General features: G+C 39.8%; 1 protein-coding gene and 1 non-coding gene across 2 annotated transcripts; one reads left to right on the forward strand and one right to left on the reverse strand.

The window, feature by feature from the left end:
- Positions 1-5,046: 5,046 nt before the first annotated feature.
- On the reverse strand, positions 5,047-5,150 carry LOC134650623 (U6 spliceosomal RNA). Its single transcript, XR_010097064.1, has one exon. It is a non-coding gene; the product is annotated as a U6 spliceosomal RNA (small nuclear RNA).
- A 988-nt stretch (positions 5,151-6,138) lies between these two features.
- Positions 6,139-23,002, forward strand: LOC134650002 (kinesin-like protein KIF18A). Its single transcript, XM_063504816.1, has 10 exons — positions 6,139-6,875; positions 7,412-7,630; positions 8,437-8,642; positions 9,496-9,640; positions 11,064-11,229; positions 11,924-12,010; positions 12,301-12,395; positions 13,699-14,599; positions 15,971-16,090; positions 22,835-23,002. The coding sequence occupies exons 1-10, from the start codon at positions 6,327-6,329 to the stop codon at positions 22,891-22,893; spliced, it is 2,547 nt and encodes an 848-aa protein (XP_063360886.1). The 5' UTR covers positions 6,139-6,326; the 3' UTR covers positions 22,894-23,002.
- Positions 23,003-23,629: the final 627 nt, after the last annotated feature.

Below are 23,629 nucleotides of genomic sequence, written 5' to 3' on the forward strand. Positions count from 1 at the left end.
GATAGAATCCCTGAAAATAAAATGTTCTTTATGGAGAACACTGAGCTGAATCTAAATACTTGGAAATTTTACTATAAGCGCCATCTATGTTATATGATTATTGATAGTAGATATAAATAGACGGAAGTCCTTATCGATAGATGGCGCTTGCGTAACCAATGAATGATGAACATTATGTTATTTATGTTGTGTTCAAATTCATGTATTTTCGATTAATAAAATTAAATTGGGTGACTAAATTCTAAGTTATAGCTGGTCAACCAAATCTTGTCAGTAAAAAAAGGCGCGAAATTCAAATTTTCTATGGGACGATATCCCTTCGCGCCTACATTTTTCAAATTTGCCGCCTTTTTCTACTGTCAAGATCTGGTTGACCAAGTATAAATTCAATAATGACGCATATTCTAATGACAGCGTTTTACACAAAAATAAAACGCTAATTAAATAACTTACCATATTCGGAACCTAAAGTAATATATTGAGAGTGGCAACACTGTAGTTAGTCGTATTGTCCTTTTCTAGCATATACGTCCATCTCTCTCCCACACCCCCACCACTTCAGGCAGTTGCGTTTGACAATTTTGACACTTAGAAATAAACGAAAATTACCTCATTGTCTCAAAATTATACATATTTACACCAGGCAGGATTAAAACTTTAGGTTCCGAATATGGTAAGTTATTTAATTAGCGTTTTATTTTTGTGTAAAACGCTGTCATTAAACAACTGTACCGATATTCGGAACCTAAAGTAATATATTGAGACGTGTTTGTTATCGCCTGGTGGTGGGAAGACGCCAAGCCAATGTGATTATACATGTACTTACATATTATGTATATGTAATATTATTATATTAGGAGTGTTTAATTAATTAATTAATTATGTAGTACACCCTTTATTTTAATACATGTGAGGAGAGAGGTATTTAGTAAAGTATACAATTTTATATACCATTATATTATGATACTAACTTTCCATTTTATATACGTATTTGTAGGTACTTATAAATTTTCAACGAAAATAAGTGAGTCACCACAAGGGTGCTATAGTACTTAATTATATGTATGTGAGACTATGTAAAAGAAGATAAGTCAGTCTACTCTTCAGGGAGCATACAACATCTGTGATATGGAGTGATGTAATTAAAATATGAAAAGATAAAAATCATAAAGTACTCGAGTAGTTTTTATTTATAACTCCCAATTATTGACAAATTTGATAATAATTATCTAGTAAGGTAAGCAGTTGCAGGATATAACAAGGACAAGACCTTTCTTATTTCCAGAATCCCTCAGGATTAAGTAGACGAATATTTTAAATATTCGTTATATCACTATCACTACCCACAAAGTTAATATTGGGTAGGTACTTAATAAAATGTCATAGGGAATACTTTTAATGATTTTACTGAATTCTTTTAATGACTGTGAGCCAGTGTGAGCTATTTATTTGGTTATAGCTATAAAATGCATTTAATCGTTTGTACGCTTTACTAACGCGAACGTGAGCTAATGGACCTAAACAAACCTTACTTAAAATTGTGAAGGTTACTTTGAGAGCTTAAGCCATATCATAATACTCATGTGGGCACTAGTTACGACGATTTTTGGTGCTCTTGGCGTTCAAATGGTAAATGTAGAATTGCCACAGAGCTTTATCAATGATATTTGTATAGGTGCAGCTCATTCTGCTTATATTCATGTTTAGCTATCATCAAGTGACCTTAATTGTACTCATTATTGTCTATATATGCAGTATGAGTAGTTTACCTTATCTGGTGCCTACTAGTAGACATAAACTTGATTGTTTCTGAACGCTAAAGTGGCTTAATTTATGTAAACCATTCATAGACATAGCTTAATTCTGAATATTCAGTCTTCTCTTTCCAGATTAAGAATAAGGTACTTAATTCGAAACCTTAGCTCATCGCATATTTGTTTTTAACCAAAATGAAAATTTGTGTTTATTTTGTGATTTTACATTATTTGCAATAACTGTGCGGAACCATGGGGTCGCCGACCTTTTGCCGGGCACCCGTGGGCCCAAAGCCAACAGCGCAGATGCCGTTTAAGAGGAACCTATTTTATCCAATGCTAGGGTCAACACTTTGTCGAATATATTTGATATTTATGTATATTTATCCTCCTTATGACCTAAGGGTAGGTAATTGTAACTTTTTGATATCAAATATACGCAGAATAGTCAATTATTTTGTATTCTGAAGTGCATATAATATTACTGGATTTGGGCCAGTGTGCTTTTGTATACTATATCTCTGGCCTACTATATAGGCTAGTCTATTAACATCCCGCCTCCTGGAAGGCAGTATACAGACTTCTTAGATATATTCACGGTAGTGCTAAGAGTGTGGACCTGGTTTTCCGACACTTGACTGCATGAGATTATTTTTTCAGGTCTCGAGCAAGAAGGGTGCCTAGATAGGTTGAGGTCCTCAACTTGTGGATTTGGTAGGAGCAAGACACAGACGGGGTGTAATTAGTTAATCCACCATGTTTCAAGAGATTCATGTGCATTCATGCCTTCAGGTTACACTGTAGAGACAGACTAACACTTTGGCAGAGTTTTGCTAACATATAATAAATGATTGCATTTGTTTGGGTGTACAATTACATGTTCCACACCAAAAACATAATTATTTATATATTTCAATCTATTTTTGAAAGGTTTGCGTTTCAAAATAGCTTCGCCTTTTCGCAAGGCGTGCTCCTGTTCCCCTATTTTATTGTGCAAAGCGAACAGTATCACAATGCTATAATTTTGTATAAATTGAGAACTAGAGGGTCATGCCCTAGACGTGACCGCCCAGAAACTGTGCTAGAACCGTTCGTGCAAACCATTCAGTCACTATTTTTAAAAACCTTTTGTAGTGGGTACATTCCACGGTCTTAAATTTATTAAACGTGTAGTATCAAACTATGACAAGTCATGATAAGTGAAATAAGTGATAACAGTATCTGGTCCGTGCATAGAAGCACTTGCCCTTGAGGTTAGGGCATGGGTAGTTTATTATAAACTTAATCCGTGCATAGGAGCACTTACGATACAGGTGGTTTAAAACTTCCAGGGTCACAATACAGACACAAGGGTGTAAAATACATAATTCATAAACGCCCGTTAGGCCAGTTTTGTATATTTTATTTCAAACATGCTTGTGCAGCACCGCCAGCACATGATAATTTTCCTAATATACCATGGCAGTCAGGGATATAATAATTATGTAAAAAGGTAGGTAACCTTGGTCATGTCGTGTACATAGGTAGGTACTCGTAAACATGTTAACTGAAAGACAAGTGCTCTCCAGCCAAATGTAATTTATGCAACTGTGAGCTGCTCTTACATTGGGATCATATGTATTTATTTCTAGTCTGTCATATTGTAGCAGGCCTAGACTTCAAAGGTTTATAGATGTTTATAGGGCCGTTAAACGGACCCTTTGTACACCTTGAGCAGGCTGTTTGTTTCACACCATGGGTAATATATATTGTAAACATAGCTTATTTCAGAATGGAATCGTAAGCTCTGTCGTGTCGTGAGCTTACCGAGCCTGATTTAATTAGAGTCCACAGATTGTATGGACCTTGGAGGATTGACCACTCCTTATTCTAATTATCAATATTCTGCCTGGGCTTATAGTCGAAATTAGGTGACTAAATCTCTTAGTATTATCTATGCCACCCAAGTTATGAGGCTTAGCGTCTCCAGACCACAATTTTATATTAGGGTGCAAAGATTTTTTCATCTTTAAAATAAAAATGAGTCGAGATAGGCCTGGAATCTTAGGTTTTTATTTTACCTATTATAATCTTAGAAATGTTATGTAAATGGAAAGCAGTTTTCACTTTTACCACAGTTAATTAGCCCATTTTCGGGTTTAGCCAATAGGGTGTTCGGGACCCTTGAAATAGATTGGTAAACAAAAATGAAAACTCTAATAACGAAGCCTTGCCTATTTCGACTGATTTTTAGCCAAAACATTATTTTAAACCATTTTTACTTTCTCTAAAAAGAGATATTTACAACTTAATCTTTGTAATATTTTTGTGATTGTGGTCTACTCGCACGCCTGTGTTATGACCATATCATTTATATTTCTGTGAATATGTCTGACGTGCCTTGCGCAGGCTTACATAGGTTATAATATCATCATCAATAACTTGACGTCAGTTTGTGAACGAATCAAAGATTCTTTTGGCACACCTTACGCAGGTGTAAACATGGCAGCCTTGCGCAGGTTTAGATAGGTAGGTACATAATATATTGGTTTCATCACAAATAACTTGACGTTAGTTTGTGAACGAATCAAAGATTTTTTTTCTTTTTTTTGGCACACCTTACGCAGGTGTAAACATGGCAGCCTTGCGCAGGTTTAGATAGGTACATAATATATTGGTTTCATCACAAATAACTTGACGTTAGTTTGTGAACGAATAAAAGATTCTCTTAGGCGCACCTTAGCAGGTGGAACCATAACAAACGTAAGTTTAAGAATAAGTATCATTCAAATCAAATACCCTGAGTTTATGGGTAATATTCCCTAAGTTGCGGGTTCCTTGCTCGACAAGGTGAAAGGCTTTACGCAGGCTTTAACAGGCACTTTTAGAAAGTGTCATTCACGGTGACGTACAGATTTGCCAAAACTAAACTTTAACTCTACAGTTAACTAATATAATTTGACAATATGAACCAAACCATGCGTCTTCGTCAATGAATCAATCTAAAGATTCCCGTATCGTTAATGCCCTTCCATGTCACAGGTTTCCGATTTTATTTGAAACGTTTAATTTAAGTGTACTATTTATGTAGGTAGGTAAGTAGGCTTAAGAATTGACCCTCTTGTATGTAGTTACGTATAGAATTAATAATCAAGTTATTCAAATTCAAAATAACACAAGCACATATAGCACCTACATGCAAGAGTTCTTTTCCTTAACCTTTAAAGCTGTAAGTACCTGCTAAGTTATATATTTAAGTAGGTACCTACCTACATAAATCAAAGATCTAGTTGGAGAGATATAAGTTGATAGATACAGAGTGAAATACTTCACGAATTCGCATGTCATTCTTGCGCAGAGCCATGCTAATCTCTCTCTATGTCTAGTCAGATTTAAGTTTATGTACTGCCGAAGTACTCACTTTCCACAAAAATAAATGCAATGTTTGCGATGTAGGTTTGTTCGTTACCTTGTGTCCCTTAGAGCGGAAATATCGTCGACTCCTATTCGGGTACACGTTATTTATCAGCAAGTTTATTACCAAAAAATTAATTTTGCAATATTATATTAACCCGGAACGGGATAAAAAGATAAATTGCTGATAGATACTTGGACAGATAAAAACCCTACACGTCTATAAGCTTCTACCTTAATACGTAGGTTCTACGTAACACGTATTAACTATCCGATCCATTCGTATTCGAAAACACAAATCACTTGAAAGGGTATACCTCCACACATCACCATTTAAGTATTATATAATTTCAACCGTTATTATACACACACAAAGATTTAAACTAACAAGACTCGGAAGAGACTTAATAAAATTAAATTATAATGGTGACACGTGCACGCTTTACCAGCTCGATGTGTTTTCTACCATGTGATTTTAGTATTTTCATTGGCATAGCCACGGTGCGCGCAGGCAGCCTTTGAAAACACTTGCACATCACTATTCCGGATCATTTTTATTTGCTAGATAGTTTAACGGACAACTAAATTTAAATATTTATTTCGAACGGCAAAAGCCGTTAGAAACTGTTTTTCAATATAGTCAGCTAAACTGGGGTACAAATTCAAAAACTCACCAGCAGTTTAGCTTCACGACCTTCCAGATGGAAAAACAGCAAGCCAATGAGGTAATTTTCGTTTATTTCTAAGTGTCAAAATTGTCAAACGCAACTGCCTGAAGTGGTGGGGGTGTGGGAGAGAGATGGACGTATATGCTAGAAAAGGACAATACGACTAACTACAGTGTTGCCACTCTCAATATATTACTTTAGGTTCCGAATATCGGTACAGTTGTTTAATTTTTATTTAACTTTCTATCAGAAAATACCATGTCTGTGCTGTCGCGCGTGGAACGAAACGCATCTCATTCCCTTCACTGTCAATTCAAAATTCGAATCTTGACGGTTACGTAGTGGACGCTGTTTAGTCGTTGACTGTTTACGAACTATTTTTCGATAACTTTTAATTAAAGTGCTAATTCAGCTTCATTGAATGTCTTATGACTGGAAACCAAGTTGAAAACATTAATTGCAGTGTTCAGAAACGGTGTAATTTCATTATATAGATGATAGATGTGTTAAGATGAAAATGGTTCGAGCTGCTCCGTTGATCGGGGCAAAGTCAAAATCTGGTGCTTTACCCTCAAAGTGTGGATCTACGCTGAACATGGCAGCTAATATAAAAGTGGTGGTTCGCGTCCGACCTTTGAACGAAAGGGAAATAGCGGCAAACAATCGTGTGGTGGTGGATGTTGTCGACGACACTATGTTAGTATTTGATCCCAAGGAAGAAATGCGTCCGTTTTTCTACCAAGGCGTCCAGCAGCCAACAAAGAATGTGTTACGGCGAATGAATAAGGAATTGAAGTTTGTATTTGACAATGTTTGTGGCCAGACAGCTACTAATAAGGATATTTTTGAGTTGACTACTAAAGATGTTTTGGCGTCACTTATGGAGGGGTACAACTGTTCAGTGTTCGTGTACGGCGCGACGGGAGCGGGCAAGACCTTCACAATGATAGGCAGTAAGGAGAATCCCGGGATAACGTATCTGACTATGGAGCATCTATTCTACACTATACATTCATTTGAGAAGGAGAGAGAATTTGACATTGGTGTTTCTTATATTGAAGTAAGTAATTTTAAGTTTAATTAATGTATTTCACAAGTGAAATCTAGCACTTGCCAGAAAGTCAAGCACTAATCGCAAAACTGACTACAAACATTGCTTTGTCGCTTAAGTGACACAAACTGGAAGAATTAAACTCAATTGGTGTTTCAGCTAGTAAGTTGTTACAGAGTTATCTGTGTTAAATAAATTACCACTATGATTTTACTTTACTGGCTAGTTAAGTTAATTTTTAATTAGTAGCCCAGCACACAAAGTATACTAATTGATGATTTGTTTTTAGTTAAAAATAATGATAAGAAAAGAAAAAGATGCAAAAATCATAATCACCTTTAATCCTTTTATTACACTTGGATAAAATTATACATGTTACGACGAAAATAACCACCCTATAACATCATTTTGTATTTTTTTGTTATGCAGAATTTTTAGGACTATAAAGAGGCAATGTGGCTTGAATTTTGCTTACATTACGCATGAGCCAACTTACTATGCCAATCATAATGCAGAATACCTATTAAAAAAACACATGTTCTCAGGTCTACAATGAAAATGTGTTTGACCTGCTCAAACCCTCCAAAACCCCCCTTCAACTCCGTGAAGACTCAAAGTACGGAGTGATGGTGGCCGGCATGACGCTAGAGAACATCAACACTGCCCGGGAGCTGCTGAATATGCTGGAGAACGGGAACAAGAACAGGACCCAGCACCCCACTGACGCCAATGCAGAGAGCTCGAGGAGTCATGCAGTATTTCAGGTAATTTTTCTAGAGTCTGTGCGGAAAAAGAAGAGTCGTGGAATGTTTAGGGCCCCATACATTCCACGACTCTTCTCTTTCCTCACAGACTCTAGTCTAGGTTATCTCGAGGTGCGGTACAATGTACCCCAGGGTTCCAGTAGTTGCAAGATTTTGCAACAAGACAGTTCTGTGCTGTGCTGGCTCACTTACTTATGCAGCAAAATAAAAGAGTTCTGAAAAATAGTCGGGTCCACACTGAGCGAGCAGCGTCACGAGGAATTTTTTTCGCGCGGCAAACGTGCAATGTAGCCCGACAGCGAGCGCTGCCGAGGCACGTCTACATTGGCCATTTGCCCACAGCGAAATTTCCTCGCGACGTTGCTCGGTCTATGTGGACCTGCCTATTCTGGTTCAGAGTTGCCTGTGAAATAATAGAGGTATGAGAGGATATAAGTTTTAGAAACCCTGGCTCTGTTTTACACTCAACATTTATAACCCTAATGGTGATGACTAATGATCTTTTGTGCAAATAGTGTACAGTTTCAACAAAATTCCAAGTCAAACATAAACAAACATAAAAATTTCATGCGCGCTATTTGACTTGAAGTTATTTTGTTCTTCATGGCTTGTGGGTAGTAAATAAATAAAAAAATAATAAAAAAGAAAGCCCTTTATTCATTGTAAAATGTTTACATAAAAATTTGAAAATAAAACTAAAACTTATAATATGTGTTTTACTAATGAATCCCTAGTGGGTATAGGCCTCCTCGAGAGGCCTGGAGGGTAGTAAATATCAGATTTTATTAACATAGTATATCTTTCAGGTGTATATAAAAATGCGGTACAAGACCAGCGGCCAAGCCCGAGTCGTAAAACTCTCGATGATCGATTTGGCCGGCAGCGAGCGCGCGTCCGCTACCGGCTGCAGCGGCGAGCGTTTCAAAGAGGGCGCTAATATCAACCGGAGTCTGCTGTCGCTGGGGAACTGCATCAACAAGCTTGCTGACGGGAGCAGCTATATACCATACAGGTGCCATATTTTTAAATTACGTTGATCATTGAGCATACATATGTTTCACAGCCTTTTGAGCCATGTTGCTTGACTAATAAAATATATTATTATTATTCTCTTTATTTATTTTTGGTCTTAAGTTAGGTTATTTTATAATATGGATATTTTTCGCTTATTATTATTATTATTATACAGTCCATCTGATAGTGGTTATCATGTGGAGGTTTGTAATTCCAGTGTGTCACACAAATTAATAAGCGTGTCTCTTTCCCATGGTCTTCTCAAGTCTTATGTTTTCTTGTGTCTGACCATACACGCGTTATCATAATACAGTGTCAAAATCAATCGGATGTTGCGTCTTTGGATCAGGGATGTTGGGGATGCTAATTTTTTGACATCCGCGCATGCGGATGCGGATGCGGATGCGGATATTTAATGGCTCACATGCGGATGTCAAGGTTAGGTACTTAGAAAACGTCAAATATTACATTTTTAGTATATTTTTATTAAAAAAACGAAACGTTTAGTATTTGAGCAAGAATATAGGTGCGTTATATTTAATAAACAGTAACTTGGCCGACTTTTCTGGATCTAGACAATTTCGTTATAGGCAATGACGAAATTACCTAGCACTTACGCCGCCGCTAAGACGTTCCTGTACCGACTTGTTCGACATCCGCGTCCGCATAAGCTCCGCATCGATTTTATGCGGATGCGGATGCAGATGCGGATGTTGAAAATAATGCGGAAGTTCCGCGGATGCGGATGTTCGCAACATCCCTGCTTTGGATGTATCCAAATAAAAGTCTAATATTACATTTTTTGTTGAGGGATTGGTTCAATTTTTAACTAATTGAATATGTTGTTACAGAGACTCTAAGCTGACGCGCCTCTTAAAAGACAGTCTCGGCGGCAACTGCAGAACTGTCATGATTGCAAACATCTCCCCCGCCGCCGCGAGCTATGAAGACACCTACAACACGCTCAAGTACGCTGCGCGCGCCAACAAGATACAGGTAAATACAAAAACTGATACAACAAAACGAGGCCTAACACTTTTGAAGAAATTATTTTTGAAGACTGGTCTGGCCTAGTGGGTAGTGCCTGTGAAGCTGGGGTCCTGGGTTCGAATCCCGGTAAGGGCATTTATTTGTGAGTTTTGTGACTTGTGTGATGAGCACAGATATTTGTTCCTGAGTCTTGGGTGTTTTCTATGTATTTATGTATTTGTATATTGTATATATCGTTGTCGTAGTACCCACAACACAAGCGTTTTGAGCTTACTGTGGGACTTAGTCAAGTAAGAATGTCCTATAATATTGATTTATTTATTTATATTTGCTATAATTTTCTCTCGTCACTACATATTATAAAACAAAGTCGCTTCCTGCTATCTGTCTGTCTGTCTGTATGCTTAGATCTTTAAAACTACGCAACGGATTATGATGCGTTTTTTTTTAATAGACAGAGTGATTCAAAGAGGAAGGTTTATGTATAATTTGTTAATCCGTGCGAAACCGGGGCGGGTCGCTTCGTCGCTAGTACAAAATATTACTTAAATTCTTAATTCAACTGTGGTCTCAATTATTCTCACTTTAAATCTTCATCATCATCATAACTTAAGAGCTTTGCTCTTGTCGGTGGAGTAATCGCCAATCATTCCTTTCTTGTGCCAGTCTTTTAATTTCCTCATACGATGTATCATTTTTTATTTGGCTAAGATAAGTTATTCTAGGTTTCCCTTCTTCTCTTGTCTTTTCAATCCTGCCTTCCAAGATGTTCAGGAAAAACTTGTCATGCCGTATCAGTAATTAACCCTTAAATACATGATTTTTTCGTTTTGCCCGAAATTAATATATATATCACATAATTGTTTGCCGTTTCTAGGAAAAATAGTAAAAAAATATATATCATCGATTTTCACTGGGAAATGAGTGTTAAAAGTTGCATAGTCTAAATCATATTTTTGGAAATATATAGCTATTAGTAAGGGGTATAGGAAAAATCTTAACTGCCAACAGAAAGGTACACTATTTGTGATGTTCCTATGATAAAATTTGTAAATATAAAATAATTACAAACCCCGAAAAATCTGCCCAAAATCACATACTAAAAATCATCAACTTCCAGGTTTTTCCAAGTTTTCCGACATTTCGTCTATAAACAAATGTAACTTTTATAAATTAAAATACTGCGTAAATTTATGTAATAATTCGGAAAATTTATTAGTTTTACTATTGAAATAATATACAAGAACAAATAGAATTTGTTTAATAATGCATAACATTTGATGTTTATGTTGTGTGTAAATGCGTAGGTATAAATGCATCACTATGCATTTAAGGGTTAAATCTTATCAATATTAAAAGTCATAGATATGTAGAGTAAAAAGAACTAAGTATACTAGTTATTTACTGAATTACGTGACTTTGTTAACAGCTAAGCATCAAGAAAAACGTAGTCGACGGCGACATGAAGCTCTCGCAATACGTGAAGACCGTGGAAGAACTGAAAAAGAAAGTCAAAGAACTAGAGGCGAAGCTGTCTTTAAGTAGCGTGGCACCACCAGTAGTCAAGGAACAACCCAACTTGGCCAAAGAGAAAGGTAAAACTACGCTATTTAAGCTTTCCCAGTGGTAGTGTAGTATGTGGGTGAATCAACTTTTTAACCGACGAAAAAAACGGAGGAGATTCTCTAGTCGACGCGTATATATTTTTTTAATGTATGATCACGCAGAACTTTGTACAGAGTAGCTCGATTTTGATAAATTTTTATTTTTGACACTCGTTGCCATGGTTACGTTCTCCTGGGTCATTCTTTAAAACCTGATTTTTAGGCATTTAACTTCACCAAACACGCTTTTTTGTGATACTTATAAACCCTTTCCATTGAGGGTCGACTACCAAGGATGTCAGAGGAAGGTGGTGTACAATGTCTTCTAACAAACGGCTACTATTGTCTCTTGGCTGACCGGACAGAATAACAACAAGAATTAGTTGATCCAGCCATGTACTTATTTTGATACTAGCTTCTGCCCGCGACTTCGCCTGCGCAGTATGATGATGATTGATAAAAGCTATCCTAAACTAAACTATCTCTATGCCAAATTTTATCTACATCAGAGCAGCCTTCCAAAATATAAGCGGGCCATCGCAAACATTGCAGTCGCGAAATCGAGACTGCAATGTTTTTAACTTTTTAATTTTTTGAATGACCATAAACTACGCACTTCGCGACCTATTTTTTAACCGGCAACGTCGACTTTACCGTCCATTTTTGAGAAAATGTTTTATAACAGCTCGAGCGGAGTGGCGCCGTCGTATCCTGGAAGGGGAGAAACTGCATGTTGCGTGTGAGATACATCTACTTGGCCTACAAACAAGGGGTAAGATTTAAGCCCGTCACAGGCGGAGAGATAATATACCAAAAGATATCTTATAGCAAGGCACGATATATTTTACGTACTATTCACAGAGTCCACACACGAAGCTATAATATATATTTTGGTATATTACGATATCCTATAGCAAGGCATATATATCTCGGTATATTACGATATATTTTGGTATATTTCGTCTCTCACAATGTATGTCAATGGAAGGTCCATAGTTGCCTAAAAATATTTTTTTTTGTAGAGCTGTCCGTAATATTATTAGTATGTTTATGTGTGTATAGGCAAGGTGCTAGCGCTGCGGCACCGCCTGCGCTCGCGCGCCTTCACACACGTAGCCGACTTGGCGCATAGATCCTCCAACGAGGCCATTGAACTGGTGAGTGTTTACAAATACAAATGCATATTTCATTACTTTTTTACAGGTGTTCTTGGTCGTTTTCTAAAATAAATATCGAAAACCTGACTCTTTCAAATCTGGACGTTCTTGGGCTCATTCTACTCAGAATCGACAGCATTCTCCATCCTTCCATTAAAAAAAGATGTTCCAAAATGTCCATTCCATTACGTCACGTTTTATTATGAGAAAATGTTTCACTTGTATGGACGTGACGTAGTGTAATCTACAATTTTCATACAAATTTTTGGGACAGTTTTTTTATCATCAGGATTGAATATACTAGTGATTCTGAGTTGAAAGAACCCAAAAAATCCGTGAGAATCGGGTTTTCAATATTTATTTTAGAAAAAGCCCATTTACTGCTTAGGTATGTAGATTTTATCATACTCTCGTATTTGTGTCCTGAAAAAAATGTTCAGTACGACGGTCCCCCCTACATCACGGTACCCCTACCCGATTTATCCCTACTACACGGAGGCTAGTCAAGATGATAATCGTACATCGACAAACGCCAAACGCAAATAAAAAATGTATCGGGTGACAGATGCTACAAATAGTCACGTGACTAACCACCATACATTATTTAAGTTTAAATTGGCGTTTTCTATCAACGATTGTCATCTTTGCTAGGCCCCCAGGATGGCTAGAACATTTTCCTGCAACTCGTGTGAGAATGACGCATCTACGCGCGACTACATGTCGCGCGAGCCGCGGAAAGGTGTGCTAGCCGTGCAGAAGGCTTGATTTGTGCTTCAAATTTCAAGGTTAAAGATTATAGAAGCCTTACTATTAATAATTACCTCGTCTTTTGTTCAATTGGAAATTAAATAGAAACCTTATACAGCATACCCTTAATAGGTGTTGTACCTAATTGATGTATTATTACCTCCAAAACCTGTTAGAACAGACTTAATGATATATGAGTGCCTGAAAGTCCTGAAAATATCGGGTAAACTTCGCGAATTACAAAAAAATAAGATTCCATTATATGTATCTACTTAGTAAATACTAAATAGCCTAATATGCTATAGCGATAGGACATCAATTAATTAATTGTAAGTTTCTATTCTGTACCTCTGTCAAACTATTTTTGTTATTGATACGCTCGAATTACTTTCCAACAACTTTCTAACTACTTTACAAACTCAAGTTAAAAACTTACATGAAGCTCCAAATTTAATTGAGCAAATTTCTCACTGCTTAAATATTAAATTTATAATTACTCCATTTGAATCACAATTAACTTACAGTTTGAAATTTAATCGATTATTCCATTGTTCAGATGGTCACAGAAGACATCCCCCGCCAAGAGCGAGCCGCCGAAAGTTACGAGAAAAAGGCACAACATTTAGACGCGAAAATACTCGCAGCACAAACCAAATGTGACGAGAGCTGGCAAAGGTTACAAACTACCTTAGAACAGGCACTCACTGACTGCCCAGACCTAAAGGACTTCACAGACAAAATCATCCTCCAAAGAGAACTAAGACTTACCAAAGCGAGTGACAACCTCAGAAACAAACTGCTCTGGATACAGAACAAGGAAATCAACATGTTCACAGAATACATGAGCGACATGCCTAGCATGCTCAGAAAACTCTACCTAACCCTAAAAGGCTACGATAAAGTACCCCCAGCGTTAGCCACCGAATACATAGATCTTATGAAAAAAGCTAAATCCATGAAATCTATATCCTGGGACACGGAGAATGAGTGTAACGACCCACACTTCAAGTCAATCTCTTGCCTAAATTTGAACGAAGATGATGGTCAGAGTAAATTGAACTCTACGATCGATATAGTCACGGATAGCGATGACCTAACCGATGTAGAGAACCGTGAAGTTTCGCCGAAGAAACGCAAGGGTACGCCTATAAAGCTGGCCAATAACGTGACTATAGTAATCGATGATTCTTTCGAGAATTTAGACGCGACAAAAACTCTGAACTCGGCCAAGAAGGTGAAGCGAGAGGCTGATGTGGTGTCTGATATAGAAAATGCTGGAGTTATAGATCCAAACGATTTAAACTCCACTTTTGTGCTGGCCGGTAAAATGGAGGCGTTGAAGAAACCTAAATTGGAGCCTAATTTGAAACCGAATGTTAAGCACGAACCTGTGTATTTGAAGCGAGGGCTGACGGACAGGACAAATGTACAGAGGACCATTAATTTTAATGACAAAGGTGAATATACATTTTTTACTGAATAATTATAATGCAACTGTTTTAGTATACATTTAATTCAGTTTTACACTGGAAACGTGGAAACCAACTATTCTTGAGATAGTTACCTGGGTTTTCCGAGTAATTAAGTCATCAGAATGACTAACAGTTGGGCCGATTTTGGTTTATTTGTTAACAGTTTGAACTTCAACTTTTATTTTAGGTACATCTGCAGGCTTAGCACAAAAGCATCGCGACAGTATATACTACACAGCTTTTTTTAACTGTATTATTTACTCAGTCTATTCTCACGGGCCAGATACTTTCTGAATTATAGTACTTAAACTCATGCAATTTCTTTCGGAAACCGATATCTAGTGAAGTGTAATTGCCGATTAAATCCATAAAATAATAGCATACTTTTTTGTCAAGTGGTAGTTATTTTTATTACAAGTTATTTGTGGAGAAAACGAGGCAGAAATGAAGGCTGACCATAAACAAAATGATCTGTGCCGTTGTCTGGTCGAATCTAACCATAGATGATAGGGTCCTATAAATGGGCTATACGCGTGCGTCCGTGAGGGACAAAACATACGGAATGCGACACTATCATTGGTTGAATTTATTTGTTACCATATCACATATTACGGTAAGGAAAAAAGTGAGACTGACAAGGAGAGATAATAATAGCGCTTTCGCTGCTACTCCTATTGAAAGATACATAAAACTATCCCATTCGGTCATTTCCCCCTACCCCTCATGCCTGATTCAGTTATGGGAGCGTTCAAGTATTACGTAACGAATTTGGGGGCGGGGGGGGGGGGGGGGGGGTTTGTAAAAGGTTACGATGCGTTAGAGGGGCGGGAGGGGGGGTTAGAACTACGCGTTACGTAACATTGTTTTTTAACCCTTCAGAACTTTTCGCCACTTTACGGTACTTTACGCCACATAATTGTGGCCTTTAGGTAAAAAATGGTCACTTGGTGGTTACGTAACGTTTTACTAGGGGGAGGGGGGGTACAGAAAAACGTTATGGCGCGTTACATGGGGGGGGAGGGGGGGTCAAAAATGTCCAAAAATTGCGTTACGTAATACTTGAACGCTCCCTATACTAGATTTATGAACCCATAGACTAGGAATCCTCTAGACTGAGTTTAGAGCAATTATTTCATGAAACCGTTGCTGTCAAAAATACGGGGGTGCGGGGGGACGAGGTGAGCGAATCCCGTGCCGTGATTGGTCCGTTCAAAGACAGACCAAACACGGCACGGGATTGACTCGAAGATGGAGTAAAACTACCGTATAAGTGGCAGAGGGGGTAGCGTTACTATGCTCAGTCTAGAGGATGTCTTGTCTGTGTATGAACCTAACATAGACTTTTACATTGATCAGTATCTATGGTGAAGCCGGTGGTGGGTAAGGCGCTGCCGCTGCGGCGAGCGGCGCCGCGCGCGCCCGGGTTCGGCTCCAGCCTGGCGCGCGACGGCACGCCACTCGCCAGGAACACCCAAGGTGGGTAATGTCTATGCAATTATAGGTGAACCAGGATCTATTGAGGGTGCGCCATGTTACGGAAATTTGTCGGTACTAATTTCTAGCAATGGCAACAATTTTAATAATAGACAACATCTACTCTCTATGATAGTTGTCAATATTGACAATGTAAACATTGCTTTGTCTAGTTTCGTGTGAATTATTATTAGACTGCAATAATCATGCCGCATAAAGTTTTAGATTTTACAGAGAAAAAAGTTGTAAATAGTGTATATAGTTATTTATTGAAAAAAAAAAACGTGCGGGAGAGAAATTTCTTCCATTAGAAAACATAAGGAAATTAGCATCTGAATTGACGGGTAAGTTTCAAACTTATAGACAAATGTCACTATAGTCAGGTCATCACGATTTGGTTGATGTCTTGTAATAATTTTATTTGTGTATTAGGTGTATCGCATGCATCGGTATCACGGATTGCTAGCGAAGGGCGGCGTTTATCTAAATCGAGTCAGCCATTTAAGCGTAAAAACCGAAGAAATATCCATACATCAAACTTCGCACTTATTAAAGTTGTCGGAATAAAACAAAAATCATCTGCCAATTTCCATTGTCCCCACTATACAAATTGTTGCTATATAAAATTCAAAACGAGCGCCCTCTTGACAATACTCCTAAAGTTCTGGTTTACCTATATATCATTTGTTGCCCGTGGTCCTACCGCGTAGTCCTACTGGTAGTACCACGGGTAATTTTTTTTTGTCCGTGGATCTACCGGTAGAACTGTAAAAAGAAAATCATAATTATGTATGGGCATTGGTCCTACTAATTGTATAGTACAGTCAATGTCAATATGGTGACATGTAGCTGGTTCTGCGGTCCCAGAGGCGTTACCGCGAACGATGTTTCCTGTCCTTTTCGCACTTATGATGTTTTTTGCAGTGCGAAAGGGACAGGAAATATCGTTAACCGTTCCCGGTAAGGCCTCTATGTGCTTACATAGCACGGCATTGCATTCGATAGCGGTTGCGGTAATATTTCCAAAGCGAGTAGTATAGAGATAGGTTATTTTTATTTCTTTTTTAAATTTAATTTAATTTAAAATGCTATCACTTCTAGTGGAACCAAGGGCAACGCAATTTGGTCGTAGTCCTACTGATAGAACTACGGACATGAAAAAAAGCCCGTGGTACTACTAGTTGAACTACAGGTCATTTTACTTGCCTATAGTCCTACTGATAGAACCACGGACAAAAAAAATTGCCCGTGGTACTACCAGTAGGACTACGCGGTAGGACCACGGGCAACAAATGAATTATATGTCTATGTCGTCAGGTAACTACCACCGAAACTCATTCATTACCGCAAGTTGGAAACCTTAGGCCCTTCTCTCACGAGACTATTCAAATGCTACGCGACTGAGGTGCAAACCATGATTGCCTACTGGTATGCTACTCGTTTCCGCACACGGTGCTACGCAAATGAGACTATTTTGTGTCATTTGCGGAACAACATTGGTGCGACAATGTCTAGCTCCTGCGATGAAGACAATCTTCTGCTCTATTTTTATTGCAAGAACAACACACAACCACATAACATCTCTCCTACATCTTTCTCACATCATCACACACACAAGCACACACACACACACACACACACACACACACACACACACCAGGTCGCACCAGGTCTTTTCTTATATAATCAGGCAGCTTATAATTATATAAACATGGATTCTTTTCCACCTCTTGAACGAAATTTATATTAAAAACTTGTTCCGCCGCCATCTTGAGCATACAACGCGTATACGACTCGAGTCGCGTGCGACCAGCAAGACAGTATCATGCGACTGATATCAAACGCTTCGTCGACGCGTCTCGTCGTGTGCGAAACGTAGGAAATAAATATGGCGGGTACTCACAAGCGACGCGTAGGATACGCGTACGAAACACAAATCGCTTGAAAGTAGCCTCGTGAGAGAAGGGCCTTACACTATACCACAGAATAAATAATAGTATACGGTAGTAACCGTACAGAAAGCAAACTAAAGTCTATTTTTTTATTCGGTAGACTAATTCATAATATTAAATGTTATTTTAAGTTCATATTAATGTCATTTTAGTCTACCGAATAAAAAAATGGACTTTACATACCTTCCTTCCTACAAAACCGAAGTTTGACAGCGGTTCAGGGTCGAATCATGCTGTCCCTTTTCTAATATATGGCACTATCCCTTTCGGCTATTTAGGGTTGTCAACATTCAAGTCATTATCTTATCTGTGGTCGTGCACGCAAAGGGACGTCAAGTTGTGTCAACCCTTATAATTGTTCGGAGCAATGCTGAGCCGAACGGAGCCGAGTTTGCCCGAAGTCAGGAGTGTCTCATCACTAAGCATACTAATAAATACCAAGACGAGGTTAATTTTTTTTGCTATTACTAAGTTTTGGTTGTCACCTGACGATTTGTAAGTAGACATGGTTTTTGTGTGGGTAAAGATTTGGTTGTTATACAGTACGTAAACTGACGGAGAGCGTATATTATACAGGGTGGATTTTTTAAATGGGGCCCTGACGGAGAAATTAATTTATCGTTCCTAATTTACACGCCCACAGGTTGCGTAACTGTAATAATTTAATACTGCCAAATCAGTTCCGTTTAACACTTTGCCTTTAGTAAGTTTACATACTGTATAATCTTAATTGATTGGGTTGGGTACTTATCTGTAACTAACAACAACATATTGTTCCATGTGCCGTCCTGTGCCGTGACTAACACTAACAGCGAGCGAGAAGGTTGTCGGGTATAAATCCATGCGTGCGAGGGAGAGAGTCGCTGCTCAATACGCTCATCCTTACTCGCGGCCCGCGCGCCGGTGACACAAGGTATGTTATTGTATGAGGGAGCGAGAAGGTTGTCGGGTGTAAATCCAGGCGTGCGAGGGAGAGGGTCGCCGCGCATCCTTACTCGCGGCCCGCGCGCCGGTGACACAAGGTATGTTATTGTATGAGAGAGCGAGAAGGTTGTCGGGTATAAATCCATGCGTGCGAGGGAGAGGGTCGCCGCGCATCCTTACTCGCGGCCCGCCCGCCGGTGACACAAGGTATGTTATTGTATGAGGGAGCGAGAAGGTTGTCGGGTGTAAATCCAGGCGTGCGAGGGAGAGGGTCGCCGCGCATCCTTACTCGCGGCCCGCGCGCCGGTGACACAAGGTATGTTATTGTATGAGAGAGCGAGAAGGTTGTCGGGTATAAATCCATGCGTGCGAGGGAGAGGGTCGCCGCGCATCCTTACTCGCGGCCCGCGCGCCGGTGACACAAGGTATGTTATTGTATGAGAGAGCGAGAAGGTTGTCGGGTGTAAATCCAGGCGTGCGAGGGAGAGGGTCGCCGCGCATCCTTACTCGCGGCCCGCGCGCCGGTGACACAAGGTATGTTATTGTATGAGGGAGCGAGAAGGTTGTCGGGTGTAAATCCAGGCGTGCGAGGGAGAGGGTCGCCGCGCATCCTTACTCGCGGCCCGCGCGCCGGTGACACAAGGTATGTTATTGTATGAGAGAGCGAGAAGGTTGTCGGGTATAAATCCATGCGTGCGAGGGAGAGGGTCGCCGCGCATCCTTACTCGCGGCCCGCGCGCCGGTGACACAAGGTATGTTATTGTATGAGAGAGCGAGAAGGTTGTCGGGTATAAATCCATGCGTGCGAGGGAGAGGGTCGCCGCGCATCCTTACTCGCGGCCCGCGCGCCGGTGACACAAGGTATGTTATTGTATGAGAGAGCGAGAAGGTTGTCGGGTGTAAATCCATGCGTGCGAGGGAGAGGGTCGCCGCGCATCCTTACTCGCGGCCCGCGCGCCGGTGACACAAGGTATGTTATTGTACGAGCGAGCGAGAAGGTTGTCGGGTGTAAATCCATACGTGCGAGGGAGACGGTCGCCGCTCAACCTTACTCGCGGCCGCGTCGGTGACACAAGGTTAATACCTTGTGTCACCTTGTGTATTAATATATAGTCGTTAGTTTTCAAGCTGGCCCTTAGTGCATGATAGTGAAAGTATATAACGGCAACGGTTTTGCACTTAATTTTTGGCCACCCTGTATATCACAAAGATTAGGTACACCATCCTAAATACCTCTAAGACCGTAGGAACCGGTAGGTCTTAGAGAATATAATTATAATACTAAAGCACAAACTCGTGTCTAGAGAGCTCGCATGTTACCTGAATTCTAGGTTGCCGGACGAGCGCTAGGTATTCTGAGGGGCTACCGCGAAAACAGAAATTCTCAAACTGCGGGAATATAGCTGGTCAACCAAATCTTGTCAGTAAAAAAAGGCGCGAAATTCAAATTTTCTATGGGTCGATATCCCTTCGCGCCTACATTTTTCAAATTTGCCGCCTTTTTCTACTGTCAAGATCTGGTTGATCAAGTATATTTATCTTACTCCAATGAAGGCGTAATTAGAGTGACAGAGAAACTGAAATAGAGTCACTAGAAAGGAATGCCAAATGGTTTAAGGGTTAATATTGTCCAAGATAAAAAACCGGCCAAGTGCGAGTCGGGCTCGCGCACGGAGGGTTCCGCACCATCAACAAAAAATAGAGCAAAACAAGCAAAAAAACGGTCACCCATCCAAGTACTGACCCCGCCCGATGTTGCTTAACTTCGGTCAAAAATCACGTTTGTTGTATGGGAGCCCCACTTAAATCTTTATTTTATTCTGTTTTTAGTATTTGTTGTTATAGCGGCAACAGAAATACATCATCTGTGAAAATTTCAACTGTCTAGCTATCACGGTTCGTGAGATACAGCCTGGTGACAGACGGACGGACGGACGGACAGCGGAGCCTTAGTAATAGGGTCCCGTTTTTACCCTTTGGGTACGGAACCCTAAAAAATGCACGAGTCAAGCCTCATCGCCCCTTTAGTCCTAAAAATTCTGCATAACAAAAACGGCCAAGTGCGAGTAGGACTCGCGCACGAAGTATTCCGTACCAATACGCAAATAAACGGCAAAAAAATCACGTTTGTTGTATGGGAGCCCCACTTAAATATTTATTTTAATTTGTTTTTAGTATTTGTTGTTATAGCGGCAGCAGAAATACTTCATCTGTGAAAATTTAAACTGTCTAGCTATCACGGTTCATGAGTACAGCCTGGTGACAGACAGACATACGGACAGCGGAGTCTTAGTAATATAGGGTCCCGTTTTTACCCTTTGGGTACGGAACCCTAAAAAGATGATGTTACAACTGGTATCGCCGCGTCTGTTTGTGTGGTTGTTCGCGATAAACTCAAAAACTACTGAACGGATTTTCATGCGGTTTTCACCTATCGATAGAGTGTTTGTTGAGGAAGGTTTGTGTATAATTTGTTAACCCGTGCGAAGCCGGGGCGGGTCGCTAGTAATATCTAAGTGTAAGGCCTGAGTGGACGCTCGAGTTGGGCGTGCAGCGGGGCGGGGCGTGCGGCGTGCATGTTAAACAAATGCAAGCGTATAGGAGCGGCCTTAGTGCACGCTGCTCACATTACAAGTGAGTCCGACGCCACGCTGCACGCCCCGCCGAACGCTCCGCTCCGAGCGTCCACTCAGGCCTTACACTAAGTGTGCCCTGTATAGGGTCAGTGTTGTTTTGTGTTCGTAACCCTAAATGTAGGTCAAACGAAATCCGGACGATTTTAAAGCCGAAATAATAATAATGTTAGGGTAAGGCCGGAGCGCGGTGTGTTTATATTAAAGTCCTAATCCTAAAACTACTAACACGTTTTACAAACTTTTGCTTTAAAGTTAGTTTTAGAAAATAAACAGTACCTGTGATATGTTTTATGAGTCCAATATAAAATTTACACTTTAATCCCCATGTCTGTATTACAGATAATAAAATGGTATAACGTTAGGTCAATGTGGGTCGTGACCGTCTATGAGATAATATAGTCTACAACCTCTTTCGTCGCTTCTCTAACACATCCAGTGCCGAAAACCCGACTATCGGGTATTTTATGTTTTCGTTCCCAAGCCGGACGACCCGATAGTCGGGATCGTGGTACTACAGCTTTATATGACGAAATTTTTGTGGCCTGGCGCGGATGTCTTGTTTGACTGGGGGGCAATGAACGTGCTAATGAATATGTTAAGTTTGTACTCATACTCCAGTTACAGAGGTCGGTAGAGCAGAAGGAGCGAAGTTATTTCTTTCTGACTGTGTCTGAGCGACTTACGTATAAAAAATACGAGAGTAAGTGTAAGGCCTGAGTGGACGCTCGAAGCGGAGCGTTCGGCGGGGCGTGCAGCGTGGCGTCGGGCTCACTTGTGATGTGAGCAGCGTGCACTAAGGCCGCTCCTATACGCTTGCATTTGTTTAACATGCACGCCGCACGCCCCGCCCCGCTGCACGCTCAACTCGAGCGTCCACTCAGGCCTTACACTAAGGCCCAAGGTCCTACCTATAGTACCTATTCAATTCGATGTAATTTAAACCATGTTCAATTGGAACAGAGTTGCTTTTGCTTTGTTTCGTTAAATTTTCAAACAAAAATCAACTATTTCCTACAGTTTAGGTTCAAATTTCAGTAGCAAATTTTGGGGTGTTTCTTTTGTATGGCTATGACGGTCTTCTCAACCAAACATGTTACATGCTGGTCTTCTCCACTTTGACCTTATCTAGTTTTTAGTATTTCTAGATATTTTTTTATAGAAATTGACCCGTTTTCATTCCTCTCGAGTGTATTTCAAGTAAGTATACATAACCTCAAGTTTTCCGTTTGTTTCAGAGCTGAAAGGGCGCGTGTTGAAAAGAAAATATGCGAGCAAAGTACTTTATAAGCTGTGACTTCCATATTCAGAGTTGTAACAACATAGTTTAGTTTAAATAGTAACTGCAATTAGGTTAGATCGGTCACCGCTTGCATATCAAGGGTTGCCAGGCAACCGACATACCGACCGCACAATACAGTCAGCAGCAGAAGTTGCTAAGTGGGCGAGGTGTTCAAAATCACCTTGACACGCTCTTATTCTCTTAACAATAAAGTCGCGTCAAGATCATTTTGAACACCTGGCCCGCTTAGCAAATTCTGCTGCTGTCTGACAGATTGACCCAATTTGTCCAACCTATTTGTCAGGAAAGGATGATTGGGTAGGTTAGTATATTGGCATGTTACTGGTCAAACTGTCATTTTAATATCAAGTACCCGTACCATGTTGAGTCACTGACAGTGTCAAAACTGACATATACGCTAACGTCTACGTAATTTACATTCTACACATCACGCTCGCACTAATATGAGAGTACGAGCGAGATGTAGGTATAGAAAGTATGTTACGTTCTCGATAGCGTTTATGTCAGTGCCAAACTGGTGGTAGCTAAATACTATCCGGTGGCGAATGCACTAGTCCCAAAACGCACTATTAGTCAATACACTCTAATTTCGAAAGCCCCTCTTCTCATAAGAAACTAGGCCCAAAATACCATATTTCCAAAAAGGCTCATTCTCGATTTACACGAGAACCATTGAGAACTAGTTCCAAAATACACCTTTCCCAAAATACCCCAAATTGTGTTCACCTGT

The sequence above is a fragment of the Cydia amplana genome, chromosome 8 (assembly GCF_948474715.1).
Source record: "Cydia amplana chromosome 8, ilCydAmpl1.1, whole genome shotgun sequence".
NCBI classification, from domain to species: domain Eukaryota; kingdom Metazoa; phylum Arthropoda; class Insecta; order Lepidoptera; family Tortricidae; genus Cydia; species Cydia amplana.